Source organism: Petaurus breviceps, unplaced genomic scaffold, assembly GCF_028583685.1.
Source record: "Petaurus breviceps papuanus isolate PSGF00001 unplaced genomic scaffold, PetGlider_PUasm1.0 37, whole genome shotgun sequence".
NCBI lineage: Eukaryota > Metazoa > Chordata > Mammalia > Diprotodontia > Petauridae > Petaurus > Petaurus breviceps.
Genome location: NW_027186296.1, coordinates 936738 through 959092, shown reverse-complemented (window position 1 = coordinate 959092; position 22355 = coordinate 936738). Strand labels below are relative to the sequence as shown.

The 22355-nt window shown below is 37.4% G+C and overlaps 1 protein-coding gene across 6 annotated transcripts in view; it reads right to left on the bottom strand.

Annotated features, from left to right (window-relative positions):
- The window catches only part of MEIS2 (Meis homeobox 2), a 231572-nt gene that overhangs the window by 158383 nt on the left and 50834 nt on the right, over positions 1–22355 (bottom strand). For all 6 annotated transcript variants that reach the window (XM_069097628.1, XM_069097626.1, XM_069097631.1 and 3 more), the window contains exon 8: positions 4580–4725. In XM_069097628.1, coding sequence (XP_068953729.1) covers positions 4580–4725 — 146 coding nt within the window. The remainder of the gene's footprint in view (positions 1–4579; positions 4726–22355) is intronic.

Here is a 22355-nt window from a genome sequence, read left to right as displayed (position 1 = left end):
AATCAATGGATAACAGAGGAGGTGTGCGGGTATAAGGAGTAAGAAGAAAGAAATGTGTGTGGAGAAGAGGTGGGAAAGGTTACCAAAGGCTTTGAATGGCAGGAAGAATTTTTTAATTGATTTCAGAAGTGACAGGGAATAACTGGAAGAGGGTGACATGGTCAGACCTGTGCTTTAGGAAGATTACTCTGACAGTCCAGTGGAGGGTTAGGATGATGGTCAAGGTATGAGGTTATGAGGGCTTACACCAGAGTGGTAGCAGTTTCAGAGGTCATGTGCAATAAATATCACAAAGGTAAAATTAACAATCCTTGGCAACAAATTGGATATGGGGGTGAAAATCAGTGAGGAATCCAGAATGACACCTAAGTTTTGAGTCTGCATAATTGAGAGGATGGTAGTGCCCTTAACAGTAACAGGCCAACTGGGGGTGGGAGAGAACATAATGAGTTCAATTTTGTCATATTAAATTTGAGATGTCTACAGGTCATCCAGCGTGAGATGTTCTCTAGGCAGTAAGTCCTTGAAGGTCAGCAGAGAGATTAGGACTGAATAAGTAGATTTGAGAATCTTCAGCATATAGACAGAAATAAATCCTTGGGAGCTAATGAAATCATCAAATGAAATAGTATAGATGAAGAAGGGAAGAGGGCCCAGGAGAGCCCAGTGGGATATCAGTGGTTAGCAAGTATGAACTGCATGAAGGTTCACCAAAGGAGATTGAGAAGGAGTGGTCAGATGGGCAGAGGAAAACCAGGAGAGAGTGGTGTCCTGAAAACCTAGAGAAGAAAGTAACAGAGAAGAGGCTGATTGACAGTGTCAAAGTGGGGCAGAGAGTTCACGAAGGAAGAGGATTGAGAAAAGTCCATTAGATATTATATGAGATCACCATTAACTTTGGAGAGAGCAGCTTTGGTTGAATAATGAGGTCAGAAGCCAGACTAGAGTGTTAAGAAGGCAGTGAAAAGAAAGAAAGTAGAGGAACATATTGTAGATGGTCTTCTTAAGGAATTTAACTACAAAAGAAGGAGGGATATGGACTAGGAAAGGATGGACCAAGTAAAGGATTTTTAAGTATGGGGAGATATGAGCATATATATGTGTGTGTTTATATGTGTAAGTATACATGCATGTGTACATGTGTGTACATACATATATATGTATATATACATATATATGCAGGGAAAAGGGGGATGATAGAAGGAAGAATCTACTGGAGCAGATGCTGGGAGACAGAGACTATCATTTTTTTTTTTTTTACTATTATATCCCTAGTATCTAATATGGTGGCTTCCATATAGCAAGTGCTTAATAAGTAATTGTTAAATTATCTATTAGGCCCAGCATATAGTCAGCATGGCATAGTGGCCTGGAGTGCTATATTTGGAGTTAGAAAGATCAGAATCTAAATCTTATTTCTGATGCTTGTTAGCTACGTGACCACCAATGATCCTCAGTTTCCTCATTCTGTCAAATGGGAGTCATAATACCTAAATTAGCTCCTTCGCAGGGCTGTTGTGAAGTAAATCATTTTTCAAACTTTGAAGTGATTTATACACATCAATCATCATTGTCAACATCCTCCACCCCAAGGGTGGGAATCCTTTGAAAGTCTTTTTGGTGGAGAAGAAATTTCTGAATAAATCCTCAGATTATTTAAACTAGACTATCTTCAGGGCAAGTCATCTTCAGGGCAGGGACTCTATCTTATATTTCTTTTATGAGCACTCCTCTCCCTGCCATAGAGCACCTAGCACAAACACAGAGAAAATGCTAAGTAAATAGTTCACCGGGTAACTACCGTTTACTAGTAAGTCCTAATGCAAAGGCTAGCCCTTAAAAATGCATATTGTCTGTGGTAGTTCATTGTCACAATCCTAGAAGGGGAAATAATGTGGAATCAAGGCAAAGGAAGGCTGAGATAAGAGAAACTCAGCAGATACTTATGTCTCCATATTACGGAATATAGTCTATAGAACACACACATGTATATACATGTACATACACACATTATATATACACATATGTTGTATGCACACATATGTATGTGTATATACAAATATTCTTTTCAGGCAATTCAGCTACTTCAAGGGATGCTTCTATGATTTAGATGATTTTGATGTGGGGGTAGAGGAAAGTATATTGGAAATAACAGTGAAGTGGGGTTCAAGGAGAATTCTTTTCTTGTCCCTCTTCTATCACTAACTAGCTAGGTAACTTTGGGCAAGTCATTTCACCTCTATAGATTTCAGTTTTCCCATGTGCAAATGGCTTGGCCTATGTCATCATGAAGATTTAGAACTAAAAGGTATTTTAGTAACCATCTTAGTTCAACCTCCATGCATTTGCATGGCCATCCATCTTGCTGGAAAGGCACTGGCTTTTGCCTGAAATGCACTCTTTTGTCCTTTGACTCAGTTTCCTCAGTTCCTTAGTTTCCTAGTTTCTTCCAAGGCTCAGCTCATGTCACATTCTATATGAGGCCTTTCTTGATCCCTTCAGCTTCTAGTGTTGTCCCCCTCCCACCTTATATTTCCATATCGATTGTATATGTATTTTACATCTACATATGTACAAATCATCTCCTCCAGTAATAGAATGTCAGATCCTTGAGGGCAAGAACTGGGTATTTTGGGCTTTGTGCCCAGCAAAATAGATATTTATTGCTTCCTATCCCTTCTAGCTCTAAACTTCAATGATTCCTTGATGGGGATGGAGATGATAAAAGGAGAGAAAGACAAGAAGATCTCCCTTTGGCAGGAATTTATTGAAGCCTCTTTGCCATTAGCTACAGAGGAAGATAAAATGCAAACTAGAAGATAATTCTGATAATAGATCCACTGAAAACACACAAACAGGTGGGTCTGAGTTGAAGAAAACAGATGGCTTACAATCTATATTCTTTCCCTGCCTTTTCTGGTTGTTTCTCTAACCAAATCCACCAGTGGGGGGAAGAAAAAGAAAAACTCCTCCCCTCACCCACCCTCGACTTCCAAATTAAAAACATTTTACAGGTTAGTAAATCTCCAGCTGAGGTGATGTAGCAAAGAACAGCTGTGAAGTAATTTTGATAATGATGAGAATAATAAGCACATGGAGAGGTTCAGGGCTTTGCTGTTACAGCTTCAGTGCTCCTGAATAGATAAAAGTGATTAAATACTCCTGATTATCCCTGACCAATATGTAATGGATTTACAGCCCTTTCAATTAGTCAGTATTTGCTTAGGACTCATTATTTTGTCTTTGGTTAAGTAATCAGCCCAGAGACTGCATGTTCTGTCTAATTCCTCTGAGCCAAGCCAGTACAGGGCCCTGACCTTTGAAATGGCCATAGCTGCAAGGCAAGAATACCTACTACTCCAGCAGAGACATTGGTTCTTCTAGCTAATCCTGACACCACAGGCCAGATCAATACACCTTAGTTTGCTACTAATGTCCTTACATCAAAATGGCTGATTTAGGAATGTGGATCTATCACTCTCACTTCCTTATAACCACCCTGCCTTCCCCTTTGCCCTCTGTGGCTTTGGCAGAGCAGCAGATCAGCAGTTACCACCATGAATCAAAGCGGAACCTTGTCCTGGAACCATGACACTGTAGCTAATGTCATTCAGCATGGCAACACACAAGTTAGATAATCAGAGAAAAATCTTCTCCTTTCAATATACTACCCCATTTATTCTCATCATTAGCCCAAATAGGATGGGTAAAAAAAACAATCTTATAGCAGGAAAAATCAATAAAAAAATTCCATCCCTTTCTAGCATTTCCATATGAACGGTAAAATACAAAAGATATGATGGCCTCTCTGAAAAAAGTATATTATGATACTCAAATCATATCGTAATAGTCACCAGTGTACCCACACATAAACCAGTTGCAAACAGGCTAATGTCACTAGAAGCATTGAGCATATTTTATCCCTTTATCCCCAAAAGCAAAGAACACTAGCTTTTAAAATAGTGATCTTGAACAGACAACAAGAAATCTTTAATCTCCACCTTACAGTACATAAAGAGAGCAGAGCATTATGAGAACGTACAAGCCTTTTACATGTGTCCACATGAACACCTGGTAAGTTTGCAAACTGATTCTGCAATTCAGCACCTGAACTTGTACATTGGTATCCACAAATGGCAGGGAGGACATTGCTTCCCTTCTAAGACGGAGTACTTTCTTGATAATCCCAAACCCCAAACATGTTTACAGGTTCCAGAACTAGATCATGGTCTTCACAACCTTTCCACTTAGATACATTTTCAGGGGATGTGCACGCATCTACTGATGTAGATTATAACCACACACAAAGTCGCTGCTTTGGGTCCTATCCTTATAGGATAATCTTGAGCGGCGCTCATTATCGGAACCCCAAAGAAAAACAGCTACCCTCTACAGTTGTGTCTGTAGATTGGTATAGCATTTCCATACCCATAACTTGTAAGATTCGACGAAACAGAAAGAAACGCCTTGGGAAAGCATACAAATGAACTAAGCCCTATTACCTTTCTAGGAAAATAAATCTCTAAGAGTATCATTGGATATGGTAAAACCATTGTTTTAGTTCCCCATCTTCACTTACTGTGAGATGCTGGAAGAGCCATGCTCTCATGATATTTGTTGCTACTTTAGGGAAGATGCCCCTTTTCTTCTGACGTTTTTTGTCCTTGTCTGGGTCATCATCATCACCTGTACCAGGTGAAGCTACACTGTTGTCTAAACCATCCCCTAGAAAGAAAGGAAAGGAAATGTATTAAGCAAAAAAAAAAAAAAAAAAAAAAAAAAAAAAAAAGGAAAAAAGGGAAAAAAAAGAAAAAAAGAAAAAAGAAAAAAAGAAAAAGAAAAGAAAAAAACAAAAGAAAAAAGAAAAGAAAAAGAAAAAAAAGAAACAACAAGGTGTTGCTAATGATGGGCTAAGCTAAACTTGTATCAAATCCATTAAGCTCGTATATACTCTCTCATTAACTATAATTGCAGATACAAATATGTAAAAAAAAAAATTAAGCCAGGCCTCTCCAAATGCTAATTTTGTGTGTCTCACACTTACACATATCATTAATTCAATTATAATTGTGTGCTTGACACAGCGCAGTAGCTCTTTGTCAATTATGGAATCCAATGTGGGAAAACCTGCCATAAGAAAACCCATTCAGTGTAAATGCATCCCCCCCCATCCATAGTGAACACATACTGTAGGGTAATCAAGTTAAATGTTCTGTAGTCTATATATTCTAGGCTGTCTGCATAGGTGACAGTAACTGTGTCACTGTTCATTGCACATAACACACTGCCAGCTCAGCCCCTCCCAGAACTGTCACCTCCCAAGCACACGCCTGTGTGAACACACACACACATACACACTCACACACTTCTGATATGACCCTGCATTTGCATTTGCATGACATGAAAACTTCTCCCACTCTGCATCAGTGATCATTATCATTAAATAAAAAAGATGCACATCAAGGCAGGGCGCTCACTTAATCAGAAGTTTCTATCAACATCTCTCTCTTCTATGCTTTTCTCTGGCATTAATTGTGCATTAGCAAAAATCATTTACTTTTAACAGTCATAGTTATTTTTTCTTGCCCTCCAGCAAAAATGCCTTGAAAGCCTGCCTGGAGGGCATCTAAATTATGTATCTGAAAAACTCTTCTGGCAAGGCATTGCAGGACCCCTACTTTCTTAAAATTCATACGAGCACGTCTTCCTGTTTTGGGGAAGGCATCAATCAAGACCAGCAATATATGCCATATCCCTACATTAATATTTGAACTAATAACTTTTAAAAAAGGAAAGAAACAAGATCCGACTTGTGGCATAATCAAATGCAAAATAAATGAAGAATACTGGGACAGCACTGAGACTTTATAGATGGCTGTGTTTTCCTTGCACATCATTAGCCTGGAGCCACACGAAAGAGGAAAACAGAGAAGTGGAGAGTTTATGCTCCCTGCTGGTGTTTAAGAAGCCGAGGTCCTGGAAGGACATCTGGGAATTGCGCTGAGATGGTGGTTTTTGTAATTTAAGAATAGACATTCATTAGCAGTAAATGCCATAAATCCCATGCTAAGTAAAAACCTTGTCCAAGAAAGCCTAAAACAATAAACTCTGTGCTCACTGTAGCCTGAGCTAGACGTTCCATAGCTTCCTGAGGAATGCTACAGATCCATTGGCTAATTCCTAGAGCCTCTCCTCACTCTTCAGAAGGACTAAAGCAGATACATTTGTGCTCTATGGAGGCCACTGGCTTCCCAACTTTGATTTCTGCTTCGCAGGGCTCCCCCTTGTACCTGTTTCTTTCATTCTCCACCAAAAAACCTCAACCTTCTTTGACCAGAGAAGCACAAAAACCACAGCAAAGAGCTGGCAGATTAATTTTATTGACATTTCCATTTTCACTGCAATGTGATACCCTCCATCACTTGGAAGAGATGACCCTCACTATTTGCAGACTGACAGGCCACTTCATTACAACCACCCTGCCCCAAGGCAAAGCGGCTCCCTTCCATCTGCCCAAACACTAGAGCATGACCCCTAAGTTGCTGTTCTCTTTTTCTTTGCCTTCTGTTAATGATCAAATAAAAAAAAAAAAGGAAAAGAAAGAAAGAAAAAGGTGGGGGAAAAGATTCAAAGCAAGTAGGAAATAGTCAGAAGAACTAATCAAAGTACCAGAAACCATATAATTCACAACTTTTGAGAATACTGGCTAGAGAGACTCCCCTTCCTCAGTCTCTCCTCCCTACACATCCATACACACACATGCCCCTTGCTTGCACACACACACATACACACACACACACATGCACCACATACACACTTTCCCCTATGCCAAGGAACTGCTGCAAGGCAAATTCTCACAAACACTAATGGCTTCTGACTGCTCCTTGGCAACCCTAGCATTTTAACCTGGGTGGATGCGCTCTCCAAAATACAGACACTGGAGCTATCTCATCAGCTGTTCGTGTGACACAGATGGAGAGTGGCTATTAGGAGCCAGGCAATGGGCCTTGGGGATCTGAGGTGCTCTACTGTAGCCTGAGGCAATTCTGAAAAGCAGTACCCGGAGATGGGGAAAAAAAAAACCCATACTGAAAGTGCAAGTTTGAAGTCAGTCTGTCTGTCTATCTTAAATAAAGATATCTTTGTCTCTTTATGTAAAAATATATGTGGGTATGTAAATATACCTTGCATATAGTATGTGGGTAGTATATCTTTTCATTTAATGTCTTCTAAATATAAAAACAGTCTGTAAACAATGCCTGTGTGTATGTGTTTCTCTTTAAGCACATATGGTGTCTATGTATATATTTGAGTAGAAATCATCAGAATATCCTTTAAAACTCATTTAGCTCTTAGAGATAGATTTTGACTGATCCTTATTTTAAAAGGCCAAGGTCTACTGGAAGGAACTTCAACTAAAGACTGAGTTTGCCTTTTTCATTCAATCAATGGCCCTAAAAATGAGAGAGAATGTTTCCAAAATGCCTTCTATCTTGCTTAAAGGCAAAGTAGGGGCTACACCTTCAAACTGCCATATTTAGATAAAGAAAGAATGTAGGTGATCCCTTTGATATTTGTCAGAATGGAGGGGGGGGGGAAGAGCTACATCAATTAAGAAAATAGCCCATGTTATCTATGTAATAATCAAGTATTTAAGTACATCATGCTGGAGTCCACATCAATGCTGAATTGAAATAATGGACCTAGACAATGCTTTAAGACTATAATGCAGAACAGTTTCTGAGCTGCGTTGGTAGGAGAGTCCTCATTGGGAGTTCCTTATACCAATGGAATCCAGACTCCCTCACAACCCCACAATGAAATAATGGCTAGGTTTTAAGAGAACCAGTTAAATTATTCATCATTAATGGTTATTCTGCCCCCTCCCAAGGAAGAGGTATTTTTCTCTCTCAAATAAAAGACACTAAAAATTTCTTCCCTAAGGAACTATTTAATCTGCAACATAATTGTTACCCCCAAAATAGAAAAATTGCGTGTCTACCTGTGTGATCTCCAAGCATGTTCTAATAGGTTCAGCCATAAAGAAAAAAATATTTGCATGGTCCTGAGGTTGTGAATAGAGGTGTTTTGGGGTCCAAGTAGGGATTGGAGAAAAAGAGTCAACCCCATTACTTGTTTCCTCTATCGACTACACCTGCATCTTGAAAACTGTGGTGTCATGGACTTGATTTGCTCTGCTGTCAGGAGCATGAGGATCATCTTTTATTCTACAGGTTAAAGTGAGTGGACAAACTATTGGAGCATGCTCCTGAATGGTTAACAACTGGTTCTCCAAGAAAGTACATGTGCTCATGACCCACTTTTAGGTGAATCTGCATTATCAACATTTTCTCCATTACTTTCTTAAGTCTAGACAATCAACAAACAATAAATCAAGCCCTGATTTGTAACATTTATCAATTTCTGATGTATAAATTTTCACATGGCAAATTTAATAATCAGTTCTGGTGAGCTAGCTCATTGGTGTTGGCTATGCACACACAACCCAGAATACCATACCTCTTTAAATATCTAACCAGAGCTGGAGCAAGGTCTGTATGTTCCCTAAAAAGTGTTTGAAAATTGCACCCCTGGTTTGTATGACTGTCCACCCAAGGCTTTGAACCTTAACTGTAATATGAGTGACTTATCACAAAATAAAGACCTATTTCACAAGGAGCTTGAGTTTTCAGTGGGTAGGGTAAACCCACCCTCAAACATCAAGACAGCATTAAAAAATGTGAATTTATAGAAAATGTTCCATGATCTATCTACGGCGGTTGTGTAATTTGCACAATACTGAGAAGCATCCTGATCCAATGGATGGGTGTGGAGTCAGGAAGAACTGGCATCTAATCCTACCTCTTGTGATGCTTATTAGTCATGCAGACAGTGTCTTAGTTTCCTCATCAATAAAGCAGGGATAATAACTGTAGTACTTAACCTCACCTGGTTGCTTCAAGGTTCAAAGTGTGTTAACTGAATGTAAAATGCCCAGTGAGCCACCAAATGCTATGTGTCTCAGTTATTACCATTGTTGTCCCCCTAATCCTGCCTTTGCTAATAGCATTTTCTCATGTAGTGAGTTGCCCATGGACCACTTAGTACCACTACTTCTCATGAAGAACTGAATTAAGATTCACCTGTCATCCTCTCCTGAAAGTGTGACCAAACACTGAACTAAGTGGTACTATCTAGATTGTTGGGTTGTTTAGTTTTTTTTTTTTTGGGGGGGGGAGGGTTGGTTTTTTTTTTCCTACCAAAGACACTTAAGAGAGTTACTTAGTAAAGGAGCACAGCAGGGAATGGAAAACTACATTAAACATCTATGGATGGATAGCCTCTAAGTAGACTATGACCTTGGGCATCTGATTACACCTTTCTTTCAATGGCAAGACTTCTCATTCCACTTACTCTAAGGCTTGGGTATAGTTTAGGAATGAAAGTTATGACTTGATTTGACAGCTGAGTAATTGTGGACGCAAGGACATCCTAAGCAAGGGAAACATTTCAGCAGGCAAAGACGCAATTCAATTCAATTCAACAAACTTACTAAACATCTACATGATAAAGCCAGTGCCAAAGCATAAGCTCTTCCCCTTCCTCTTCAACTAAAACAATAGAATATTAGAACTGGAAGGGAATTTGGAAATTATGAAGATCAATGCCCTTTCATTCTATACATATGGAAACTGAGGAAAAGAAAGCCTTAGTCTGAAATAAAAGAGACTTATGTATAACATGGGAGTGATCTTCAAATATTTGAAAGGCTAGCTTAGAAAAAAGGGATTGGATGCATTGGCCCCAAAAGGTAGCACTAGGAGCAAAATGGGTAGAAGTGGCAAGTGGTGAAGAGGCAAATTAAGGAAAAACTTCCTAATAATTAGAGTTATCATAAAGTGAAGTGCCTAGGGAGGTAATAGGTTCCCCTTTTTGGAGATCTTTGAGCAAATGCTAGATAGCAACTAGTGAATATGGGTCCTGGCTGGACCAAATGGCCTCTGAGGTCCTTCCAATTCTGAGAATTTGTGTTTCTTTGAGGTCCAGAGGGAAAAAGTGAATTGTGCAATACCATAGAACTAGCTGCCTTCCTCAGTCTCCTGGTGGGGTGTTCTTTCCAATATCTCTAGCTTATATCACTATTATCATCAACTTAGAAATGTACTACATGTCATTTTAAAGCATTTAAATCATTCCCATAGACATTATCCCATCTAATCTCAACTCTCAGGGGCTAGTAAGTCCCAGGGGGGGAATGCTTTGGCATGTTGAAGTTAACACAAAGAAATTGTTTGGGGGCAATCCCAGGATTTTTGTTAGCTCTGACTTATATAGCTGGCCTAAAGTACTCTTGTACCAATTTAGCAAATTTCTACTTGAAATTCTGTGCCCTAAGACTTTGAACTAATTTTAAAAAATACTAATTATGCCAAAAATGCTTGGGACCTAGGATAACCTGGACCCAAATTTATCCTTTATCCTGTTCAGCTGGCTTGATCAAGATCAGACTGATCTTCAGAGATTAAATAGACAACTAAAAATTATTATGCACTCAAGATATACACAAAATGAGATAGAATGACACATCCCCTGTTCGTGAAGACAATTCTTTTGTAATATTTATTCTCATGTGTATTACTTTGTTGGCCACCAGAGTAAGCTAATTCCTCTTTAGGACAAAGAACAAATATATGATTATTCCCCTTCATGCATTTTACATTTTAGCCCAATTGAACCTCTCAGTTGTTCACCAATTTCATTCTGCCCTTTCATCTCTAAAACTCAATTACTTGCCAAGTTCTTTTTTGTTTCTATATCCCTTATTTATTCATTTAACAAACATGTATTTAATCATTTCTATGTGTGCATGATAGGCACTTAATAAATGCTTGTTGACTTGAAAGGCAGTGTGGTATAGTAGACATAGAATCCGACTCAAAGCTGGGTTCAAATCCTACCTCTAACACCTACTGGCTTTCTGAACAACTTACATATAACCTCTTAGTGGACCCAGGCAACTCACCAAAAATATAAGTTGTGGAGAAGGTGATTATGTGCATCACTAGGAGTTTCCACATGTGGGAGTTCCCTAGACCAATGAAATAACATATCTCATCCCTATCTCTATTTTTGTTGAATCAAATTATATTGAGTCCTTCTGCAATATTTACCTTTCTCTGAATTTTGGTGTAGGTACCATCTCCTATATAAATCCAGCACCCTCCTCCAGCTGTTCCTTCTAGACACGAGCTCAGTCTTTTTAAATCTCTCATAACATTTTGGTTGGATGTCTCCAGTGAAGTTATAGTATACTAATATTTATTATTCTTAATTTCCCTACATGTCTTACCTCCTCTGCCAGATTATAAGCTTCTTGAAGGTAGGGGCCATAAGCTGTTTATTTTCATATTCCCAAAACCTAGCTCCATGTTTTCCCCAATAAATGGTTACTGGAATAGAATATACCTCTTTATTCTCTATCTATCTATCTATCTATCTATCTATCTATCTATCTATCTATCTATCTATCTATCTATCTATCTATGTCTGTCTAGCTATCTATATCTTCTCAGATGCCTCAGAGGTATATGTGGATTCCTGATTAGTCCAGTTCCCATTTTACTCCCCCAAAGCCTATAGTGGGCTTTGCATGAACATGAACATGCCCCTAAAGGGCATAGTAGGTTATAGTCCCATAAGAATTTACCATAATACAGTTGGATGTATCTTTTGATCCAGGGTTATTTTAGAATAACCTAGCCCTAGGTTCACCAAATCCCAGAGTATAAGTGAGATGAGGAAAGGAAGGGAATGAAGTGCTCTTTTGATACATAAGAGTTTGTCAAACCCTAGAGACTTTCATGCTATATGATATAATTAAAGTTTGCCTACTTTATTTTCCCTACCATTGAACAAGTCTGGAACTAGATATTTCAAATGCATAAGAATCTGTCACTCTTTTACAGGTGCTTCCAATGAAGGAGTCTCATGACCTAGGTAACCAGTTCTGTCTGCATACTTCACTTGACTGGCCTTGTGCTTCCCCGTCTTTAATTCCCATTCCTATGTACAGAGTCTCACCACACCCAGGTAAATAGGTTTTCTTCGAAGCAAATATGTGCCTTTGCCCTTAGAGAGAGGTTTTCCCTATTATGAAGAAGCGAAGAGCATTAGACGCACTTTACATATATGGCTGTGTTCTCAAATCATCTCTATTCTACTGTTGTGGAGAGAGTTTCAGGATGTACCATAGAAGATGATCCCCAAAGTAAGGTTCATGTAAAGTCTTGGTAAGCTTTGCTGAGAAGAGAGAGAAAGATATAATATGACTCTAGGAACACAATGTATAGTACTTTTGTGAACTCATTTTCTATCATCATCTCTTTATGCTTTTCTTTGCATAGTACTGTACTTTGAAAATAGGATTAAAATACATGAAAGTCAAAAGATGCTTTTCTGTGTATGATTGTCAGGGACTTCATTCTAAGAGCTAATTTTGGGGACTCAATGACAAACCTTAATTAGAGTTTCAAATTAGATATTAAAAAAATAATACCTTAACAGTATTTGCTTAGCTCTGTTTTAGAATAGTGTGCACTTACAAGGTGTACCTTCCAAGTATCATCAGCAAAGTAATCTTTTTTATATTTTCTATTTAACATTTTTTTGTTGGCATAGAGAGGTAAAAATAAGAGAGGAAGAGGAGGGGGAAAGAAATGGGCCTGAGGAACACAGCAGTGAAACCTGCTAATTACTGATCTCTTTTACTGTCCTGCTGTGCCTAACTGTCTAGACACGTTAAAGTGAAATTTTGTCTGTGATTTTCAAGTGACTAGTTCATGGCCCACTACCATGGAGTGCAGCCGAAGAGAGGAAATGCTTTCGTTTACATGCAACATTTACTAACTGTGTGGGTTTTCCCGACATTAAAGAGAGGACAGTGACCCAGGCCACCTTTTTCACACTCAAAAGAGCACTGAAAAAACACGTCTTCATAGGCTTACCTCAGGCTCCTCTAGCCCTGAACACCCTCCCCCCAGGGTATGAGCCCAAAGAGGGGGAAAAAAGAAGGGTTTTATGCTCCTTTCTCTTCAACTTTTCAACTGCTATAAGCAGCATTTAGCAAATTCAGCCCCCAAATGGCTCCAAATGCTCTGAGCTGCAGGGGCTCAGTCTTTGTTATCCTCCCTCTATTTACACAGGATTTACGGAGGCTCTCCAGTGAAGAGACCACATGTTTGTGACAGAAAGCACTTCCATTCACACTGAAATCAGGCAACAGGATTGTAACCACTGCAAGCTTCACACTGACCTGAGATTAGGGATTTCAGCAACATTGAGATTGGTAACAATCTGCTAACTAACAAAAATGATCCACGGACAACTTGGCTGTTTGCAATCCCATTTAAAAAAACCAACCATGTCCACAGAGATGAGATTACCTCTTAAAAGAATACCTAAAAACTGGCCAAATGCTAGAAAATGTGTGTCCAGAGACAAATAGTTCACTTATAAAAAGAATATACATCTATATATGAGATAATGGAAAAGCAGTAGGAAAAAAAATCAGACTGCAGCTTGGATTAAAACCACTTTACCCACTGGTTGGAAATATAAAGTGTAAAAACAGACAGATGGACAGATATGTAAATGTGGCTGTGTTTTAGGCTTCATCTGGCAAAGTTAGTATAGTAATATAGTTTTGCACGCCTGTATTTTCCATATCATGTTGAATTCTGTTAACAGTTGAGTAGAAACATCCTCGTAATGGTCAAGGACCAAGCCAGTCCTCTGAACTTGCCATTTAGAAGCTACCAGAGAGCTTAAAGCCTAGCTGCCAAGACTTCCTAAACCCCACAGAGAATTGCATTTTGTCTTGCAGCCTGTTTTTCATTTACTTTGGTTATTCTGTTTTGAAATTTTAAAACTGTCTGATATTTCAATTGCAAATTTCAAAAGATTCCCAAAAAACCAAGAGTCCCTATTTGCCTAAGCTCCCCATAGCATCCTCTGGAGTATACAGATGAAAGGCAGTAGAAACTTCCATTCTTTTGCCATGACAATTCTCACCAAATTGCTTTATCCCTGGCAAGGAGAGTGAAAGAATGTACTCGTTACCCACTTACCTGGAATGAATTTGATGAGCACATATAAAAAGTACATAGTATATTCTAAAGTTATTCACAGTACATCATAATAAAGTTCTTCTGGGAACTCTAATGATTCATCTTTAGTGATCTCTCAAATGCCCTTATCCACAGTTAACACTCAGATTTTATTAGGGAGGAAAGCAGGGACAAATGTCCACTTACGTCCCAGCTCTCGATTCAACTCGACTTGTACTATACACCTAAAGCTAATGCTTTTGTAATGTTCCATTCTCCTCCCCAGTGTGGTATTTCAGCTAACAGAGTTCACAATCTTTCAGCCCCAAACACAGAAGGCTCTTATCCTCAAGTCATCCTAGAAATGGACCAGATACTTTCATCACTCTTCCCATACTCTTCGAATATACAAAGAATGAGAGAGGTGAGAGAGAGAGAGAAGGGGGAGGAGGGAGAGAGAGCACATAGAAGACCACACTGATAAGTTACTAAGTTATCTAGAAAGTCTCTATCAGAATAGGAAATGTTAACCTTTCAAGCAGTAAATATGTATTTAGGAACTGTGTAGTTGGGAGAAGGGTACTCATTGAATGATATACTTTGTAGGTATCTAGTTTTATATATTATCTTCCCCATAGCAGTGTGAGCTCCTTGAGGGCAGGAAATATTTTACCTTTCTTCATCTCCCCAGCACATAGTATAGTGCCTGACCATAGGAAGTGCTTAATAAATACTTGCTGACTATTGACTGACTTAAAGAAGGTAGGGATAGAGATGAACATGTCTCTTTAACTTCATAGTATAACAGTTGGGTCATGATTTTTAGGAGTGATACATAAATGTGTTATGATGATTTATTCCTCTCTTTTCCACACATTCACAAGAGAATAATGTGGTTTAGGACAGCCTTCTTCCTGGTTTCACTTAGATATGTTTCAGCACAAATTGTGAAAATTATGCAAATAACAATTTTTGGCACCTATGCTGGAGGAAAACATTATTAAATTATGCTCTAAGTATTTTGTCTGCTTTAGTAATTACTTTCATGTAAGTGTAAATATAAATAGCTGTTATTCTGTTTAAATTTTTAATCATGCAAAATATTGTCACACAAAATGTCCTTCTGTTGCAGTATAACTGGGATTTTTAAAATATATCCATATTTAACCAACATATACTATTTTTAGCATATTTAAAATGTTTTAGTTATAGTAATGGACTACCATCTCTGAATCAACAAGTCATTAAAGGAAAGGAATGGCCTTTATTTTTTGCTAGAAGGAATTCCTTTGAAAGATCATTTTCACAAGTCATATCCTTAGCATTTCACATTAAATTATATTATACTGAATATACTTCTTCTATCAACTTCTGCTTTTCAAGAATATGCCAAGAATATTTATCTAGTTTTATTTTTAGTGATTGGCTACTAAATCTTAAGGCCTTAGTATTTATTCTGTCTTCATTAGTATGCATGAATAGCAATTTAGATATTATAGGAGATATTAAAAATAACATATAGAAGAGAAGACAAAAAAGTTCTTCCTATAGCTAAAAGTCTTCTCATGATATTTAACTAACGTATCATAGTTTCAATATTTCCTTCCTAAACCCCCAAACAGGATATATAGAATATACATTTATATGCATTATACATAGAAACACATATAAAATGGTTTTAAATTCTGAAAATTGCATTTCTTTGTGAAATTATGTATTACATTTAAAGTAGTCTTTTCTAGATTAAACTAATTTCTCTCTAAATAAAAAAAAAGATAGCCTGAAAATTTCCTACTCTCAATTATTGCGAAATGAAAACAATGGTATGCTTTAATGAAGTACTACTTATAATAGATGCCATTGTTAGACAATGCAGTTAAATACTCTCCTCTTTAAAGAAAAATGATAGCCATCTGTATTATGATGATTACTACCATAACTAGAAGGTGTATCCTCATCCCTTTTTCAAAATCCCATTTTGAGAAGGCTAATTTTCCTTATTTATGGATAATCTGAGTTCTCTAATCTATATAAAATTGATAGATCATCAAAGTTCAATCAGTTTCAGGGGAACTACCAAATGTTGAATAAGTATATCTTTTTTTTTAAAGCAATTGGGGTTAAGTAACTTGCTCAAGGTTACATGGCCAGTTATTTCTGGGTGTGGTGGTAAGTATCTGAGCCCAGATTCGATCCCAGGTCATCCCGACTCCGGGGCTGGTGCTCTTACTCACTGAGCCACCTGGCCACCCCTATCTTTTTTTTCTTAAAAGATACTTTTGCACATTATTCAAAGTATGTCCCTGGACCACTGAATTCCCAAATATAACTCAGATCTTGTTTGTTAAAGAAGCTTACAAAATGAAGTATTGGCATCATAAAATGTAGCAATAGTTCATTTAAGGCCTTCTGTTTATTTAAATGTTTAAAATAAATTCATTATTATAGGTTGCTAGTAAACAAATGTGTTCCATGCAAAATAAATGTATATTACACTTAATATAGAGCAATAACATATATCTAATAGCTCTAAAGGAAATGCATGCTGTGAATGCTTAATGAGAATAATAGGACAACTTAAGTTGATCCATTATTAGCATGACCTAAAAAGCCTTGTATTCAGGAGTTGATTATGAGTATATTATTCCCCTCTCCACATGAAGATGTATTCATTTATACTTCAAAAGATCTGGAGTTTCATCATCATGAAAACTCCCCATATTGCCAGAGACTGAAATCTCTGTATACTTCAGTAGACAGCTTCATGATTTGTGCTTAGATAGATAGATAGATAAAAGCGTGACTTAGTGGCCTACGTTCTGTTGATGTGACTCTCCAGAGTAGGTAGACTGGGAGAGCTATACTGGTCCTTGGATGAGATGACATTGGCCAAATTGCCAGACTCATCTCTAAAGCTTTTCCAGCTTGGTAGACTCTGCTGGAAGTTTTTAAGCTCCACTGGCTTAGTCTTTGATAACCCAGGGTCATCTCTATGCCATAATGAATCAAAGGAATCAAACTATAGTAGAGGGCAGAGATGACTTGCTAAAAGACAAAAAATAAAGCTAGAAGCTGACTTTAAAGACCAGTCAGGAATTTTTCTAAATAGTTTCCAATTTTTAGGTTAATGAATTACCTGGGAGAGTTCCCTACAGTATGTGTTTCAAATAAAGGCAGTACACTGGATAAATTCTTTGATACCAAGGTTATTGTGCTCCTCTCATTTCCTCCCAAGAGTCTGAAAAGCTTACTTTTCTTAATGGTTATGTACAAAATGAGAACAAGGACCAATGTACCCCAGGTAGTAGTAGAACTGAAACTCTGTACTGAAAGGATACAGGGAAGAAAACAAACTGTTCCATAGAATATCATGACTTTTAAAATATTTATTAAAGCATGGAACAAAAAATAACATGGTCCAGATTCATTCAAATATGTAATATATTAAAAATATTTTTCTTTCCTGAAAGGACTCTGTTTCCCCTTGTCTGCACTGCTTTCTACTAATTTAAAATTTAAACTTCTTTTGAAGGCCAAGCGGATGGTGCCATAGAAGGATTCCATGAAAACCATCATCTCCTATCTTATATTTTACATTCCCCAAGAACTTATGTGTACGGTCAGAAACACATTGTTCACTTTCTTATATTTTGTCTTGCTGTTGTTGGTAATCTACTTTAATGGTTTCCCCTACTTAATTAAATTATAAGCTTCTTTAGGACAGGAAGCACAAATTTAGCAAATAGATTATAAATACCTGCTAGAAGCTGGCAGGCACATGGAAGTGAAATTGGTCCCTGTACTCAACAAATGTATAGTTTAGTAGCAGAATTTTCAATCTAATAACCACTCATAGAATCTGGCTGTATATTAGAAACTCTCAGAGCATTTTGCTTACAATCCATTTCTCCATCTCTGTATTGTACCCTTGCAAAGGTTGTTTTCTTCCCCCTACTCCATGCCAGGAATGCACCATTTCTTTTTATCTTAGAATCCCCAGTTTTCTTTAAAGTCTAAATCAAGTGCTGTTTCCTTTATGATGTGAGCATATTGTCTATCTTGATATAACTTTAACTCAGAGGGTAGGGAAGAACTGATTCATGTGGGTCATTCTATTCTAAATCAATTGATGATAAGCTCTCTGAGGGAAGGGATTTCATCTTAGTAATCTTTAGCTCTCTCTCGGGGCACTTCTATACTTGGATGGATCTGTGATGTCATCCATGTAGCTAGCTACTCCTTAAAAATACAGATCAAAACCCTTCCAGGTCCTCCTATCCCATGCACCACTTATTCATGTAGATTGACAGGAGCTCCAACCAATTTGCCAGGGACTTTACTCTAGCTCTCTTTACAAGCCTTTAATAGATGGTTTGTGAATGAATGAATAGACATTTTCAGTGTTCCCTAGAGCATTATTTTATTCCAAGTGAATTTGGAGGTAGAAAAAATTGAAAACATTGGTTTTGGGGAATTTGGATATTAGGTATAGTTCTGAGGCTATATGGCTTAAAGCAACTTCAATATACGAGACACTGTTTTGAAGGAAGTTGAGCTAACTACCACCAGTAGTTACAACAAGTAGACTTCAGTAGTCTTGTGCAAATAGAAGCTTCTTACGTTAATTGCCACTTATATCTCACTTATTATTTGTTAAGTGTCCAGTATGTACATACAAGGTATTGTGACAGGTGCTCTGTAGAACAAAAAGATGAAGAAACCCTTAACCCTCAAGGGGCTTAGATAGAAGAGTATGGTAAGATGGGGCAGCCCCAGTGCCTAAGGATACAGAGGTAATAGATAAAAATAAGACAGAATCTTTAAGTTTTTAAAGAACTTTTTTTGAAGTGTGTGAACCATTTCCCCTAAATATAAGAGTAATGATTTTTCTAGTACATCATGGCTATGGTGAATGCCCTTTTGAAGAAGAACTAAGAGTAATCCTCAGAAAAGAATGTGGTTAAAGTTAAAAATAAGTCACTTAGGGGCGGCTAGGTGGTTCAGTGAATAGAGCACCAGCCCTGGAGTCCAGAGGAACTGAGTTCAAATGCGACCTCAGACATTTAACACAAAAACTAGCCATGTGACTTTGGGCAAGTCACTTAACCCCAATTGCCCTCCCCCCCCAAAAAAAAGGCAAAAAAAAGTCACTTGCCTTCAGATACTCTCTCTGTTCAAATGTCTAGTGTAATCCCAAAGCAGAGTAAATTAGTGGGAAATGTGTACTTGGGATGCAGAGATTTTCAATGATTCATTTGAATTGGCACAAAAAATAGAAATATTATTGGAGGAGGAGCACAATTTCCTTAAAATACATAAAATTCCACTAAAACAAAATACTCATAAAAATAAAAAATATTTCAGAATTCATATTTCAAAAGGTTATTAAAGGTAAAAGAATATATTAGCCACCATTCAGCTAAGAAAGCATGATTTCCTTCTTGCCCATCTATTTTTTCCTAGATTGATTGAGGGCTAGAAGTCAATCCAGTTCAATAAGCATTTATTATACACCTACTATGCCCAAGGCACTGGGGTTAATCATTAAAGATACAGAGGGAAAAAATGCATACAATTATTTTTCTTTAACACAGTCCATACTCTGAAGTGGCCAGTTACTTCTCTCACTGAGGAAGAAAAATTTGAGGGGAGAGGGAGAGGTCAAAAGAGCTTCCTTCAAAGTCCTATTGAATGATAAAGCAAGATTTTTTACAGTAAGACTTTAGGAGGGATTAAGAAAGTTTCTCTTGTCGCGAAAGAAAAGAGCTTCTCTTCATCCTTATTAAAAAAAAATAATAAAATAAAATGCAAGGGCTTGCTCTCTAGGTAGGGGTTTCTCCTAAACCTCCAGTAAAATAGCCTAATAGGAAACTGACATCTTTGCTGTAAGATCAGATCTAAGTCCCACCAATCAAATAGCAAGCTAACCTTAATATGCTGATACAGCAAATTTCCAGATCTTGATCACACTAGGCAAGGGAGCCATTCTTCTCAGTGATAAAGTCAGGGAATGCACTCTTGAGAAGATAACAAATTAAAAACCAGCTGACTCGGCACGATTTGAGTGAAGAATTCACTGCTGACCCAGTACAACACAATTTCTACCACCAGTCAGGAATCACTGAAGAGATGGTCAACTCCATTTTCTAGTTATAAGCCTATTCCTAGGAGAAGTTCTTAGCTTAGTTAAATGACAACTTTAAATTTTTATATTATGCAAATCTATTATAATTAAGAATGATTCTCTCAACTACTTATATCCTGCATTTCTTTTTATGTAAGGATTTTCAAAATTCTAAACTAAATGATGAAATCCCCAAATGTTTATTACTAAAATGGTAGAAATTATGGAAAGTCCTGGTAGCCTAGGGGACAAGTATGAAATTTGACACTTCCATTTCTAGATTTTTTTTATAGCAGGAGAACTTTTATTGAAATATCTTCTTTTTCTAAAGTACTTTCTATTATAATGCTTAGACATCCTCACCAAGGGGACTGGTAGCCACAAATAAGAATTAAACTAGCCAACAGTTGATTTTGCTTATGGTAGTGAACTGTGAAATTTGCTATATATGCATATATAAGTTGGCTATGTATGAAGGTTGAACTATATTTCCAGTGTTAGAAGAAGCACTGAATTAAGTGTTAGGAAATGTTGGTTTTGGTATCAACAGTGTTGCTAACTAGTTATATGACTACTATGTGATCTTGGGTAAATCACTTGATGTTCTCTGCAACTCATTTTCCTCTTTAAAAAATGACTATATGTTATGTTACAGTGTGGCAAAAGAGAAAGAACAGAGATTTTGGAGTTAGAAGATAGGGGATCAAACTTTGCTTCTATTAATTACTATCTGGACAAATCACCTTGGACAAGTCACTTAACTTTTAGGGCTCAGTTTTTTTTCTTCTGCTAAATAAGAGGGCAGTTGAACTAGAAGGCATTTAAGGTCCCTTCCAGATCTAAATCTATAACCCTAACACCTCTAGATTTCCTTCTGGGTCTAATAGTTTATGATTCTATGAATCCTTATAGGATGATGACTGAGCTATTCTGAACATGTGGATTTCTGTTTAATTCTCCAAATAGCAGAACCTGCCACAGTAATCTATTTTTATGCCTCTTTCAGGTTGCTTTTGCTAAGTGTTATGGCTTATAAAGGTCATATAAACTTATATAAATTTTCATCAATTGAGAATCTTTAATGAATAGCATATACATATCAGTTGCTTAAAAAATGCTTTTTGCTTCGTTTCGTTTTATTTTCCTAAGTAGCTGCTGATCTCCAAGGTCCCTCCCAGCTCTAAATCTGTGACCCTGTGATTTCATGTATTTGCAACCAAATCAAATGGATAACATGCATAGAGTAATAATACAATTATCTGGTACTAAGACAGGGTTTTCAAAATTCCTTTCCATCAGTAAGTTGTGAATTTTCTCAATGAATGGGAAATAGTTTTACTTTTAAATCATTCAAAGATCCATGATTTCACCTATGTAGGTACTCTCTCCACCAGTGCAAACAGAAACACTTCAAAGATTTGGTAGGCAATAATACCAACCAGCCGCTCTGAATTGAACTAGTCTGTTTTTCAAGTAATAAAAAGCCAGTCGTCCAGGTTGGTATCTAAAGCCTTTACAATTAGGTAGGACCTTCCAGAGTTTGCGTTCCAAAGCCCTCACCTTTAGGAACCCAGCATCAACTTGATGTCAAGAATGGGATGAGAGGAGAGAACAACATTATTATACTAGGCATCCAGCGTGGAAGAATCCCTGCCACTTACTACTTGTGAATGGGTATGTTATTTTCATCTCAAAGTTACGAGGACAATCTCTAAGGCCCCCATAGATCTACATAAAAGGCTACAACTATTCTTTTTTAGAACAGAAATAAAAGATCAAATTGGCTACTTTTAAATGGAGTAAATGACCATAAAAAAGCATATTGGCCATAAAAGCACTGCCTCTTAGATTTCCCACTTGAATAGTAACTAGGTAATCTTTTTTTTTTTTCGGGGGGGGGGAGTCTTTTTGTGACCTTTCATGCTTTATTCTTAGTGTTCGGTATTGAAACAGTAAAAGGCAACTGGGTATAGTAGATATGTGATGCCTTAGCTGGCCTCTTCAAGGCTTAGTTTTCTTTCCTATAAAATGGGGTTGATATCTGAACTCAGTATATCATAGGGCTTCTGCAAACATCAGAAGAGACTGTATATGTAAAAATACTCTCTACATGACAGTTACACAGA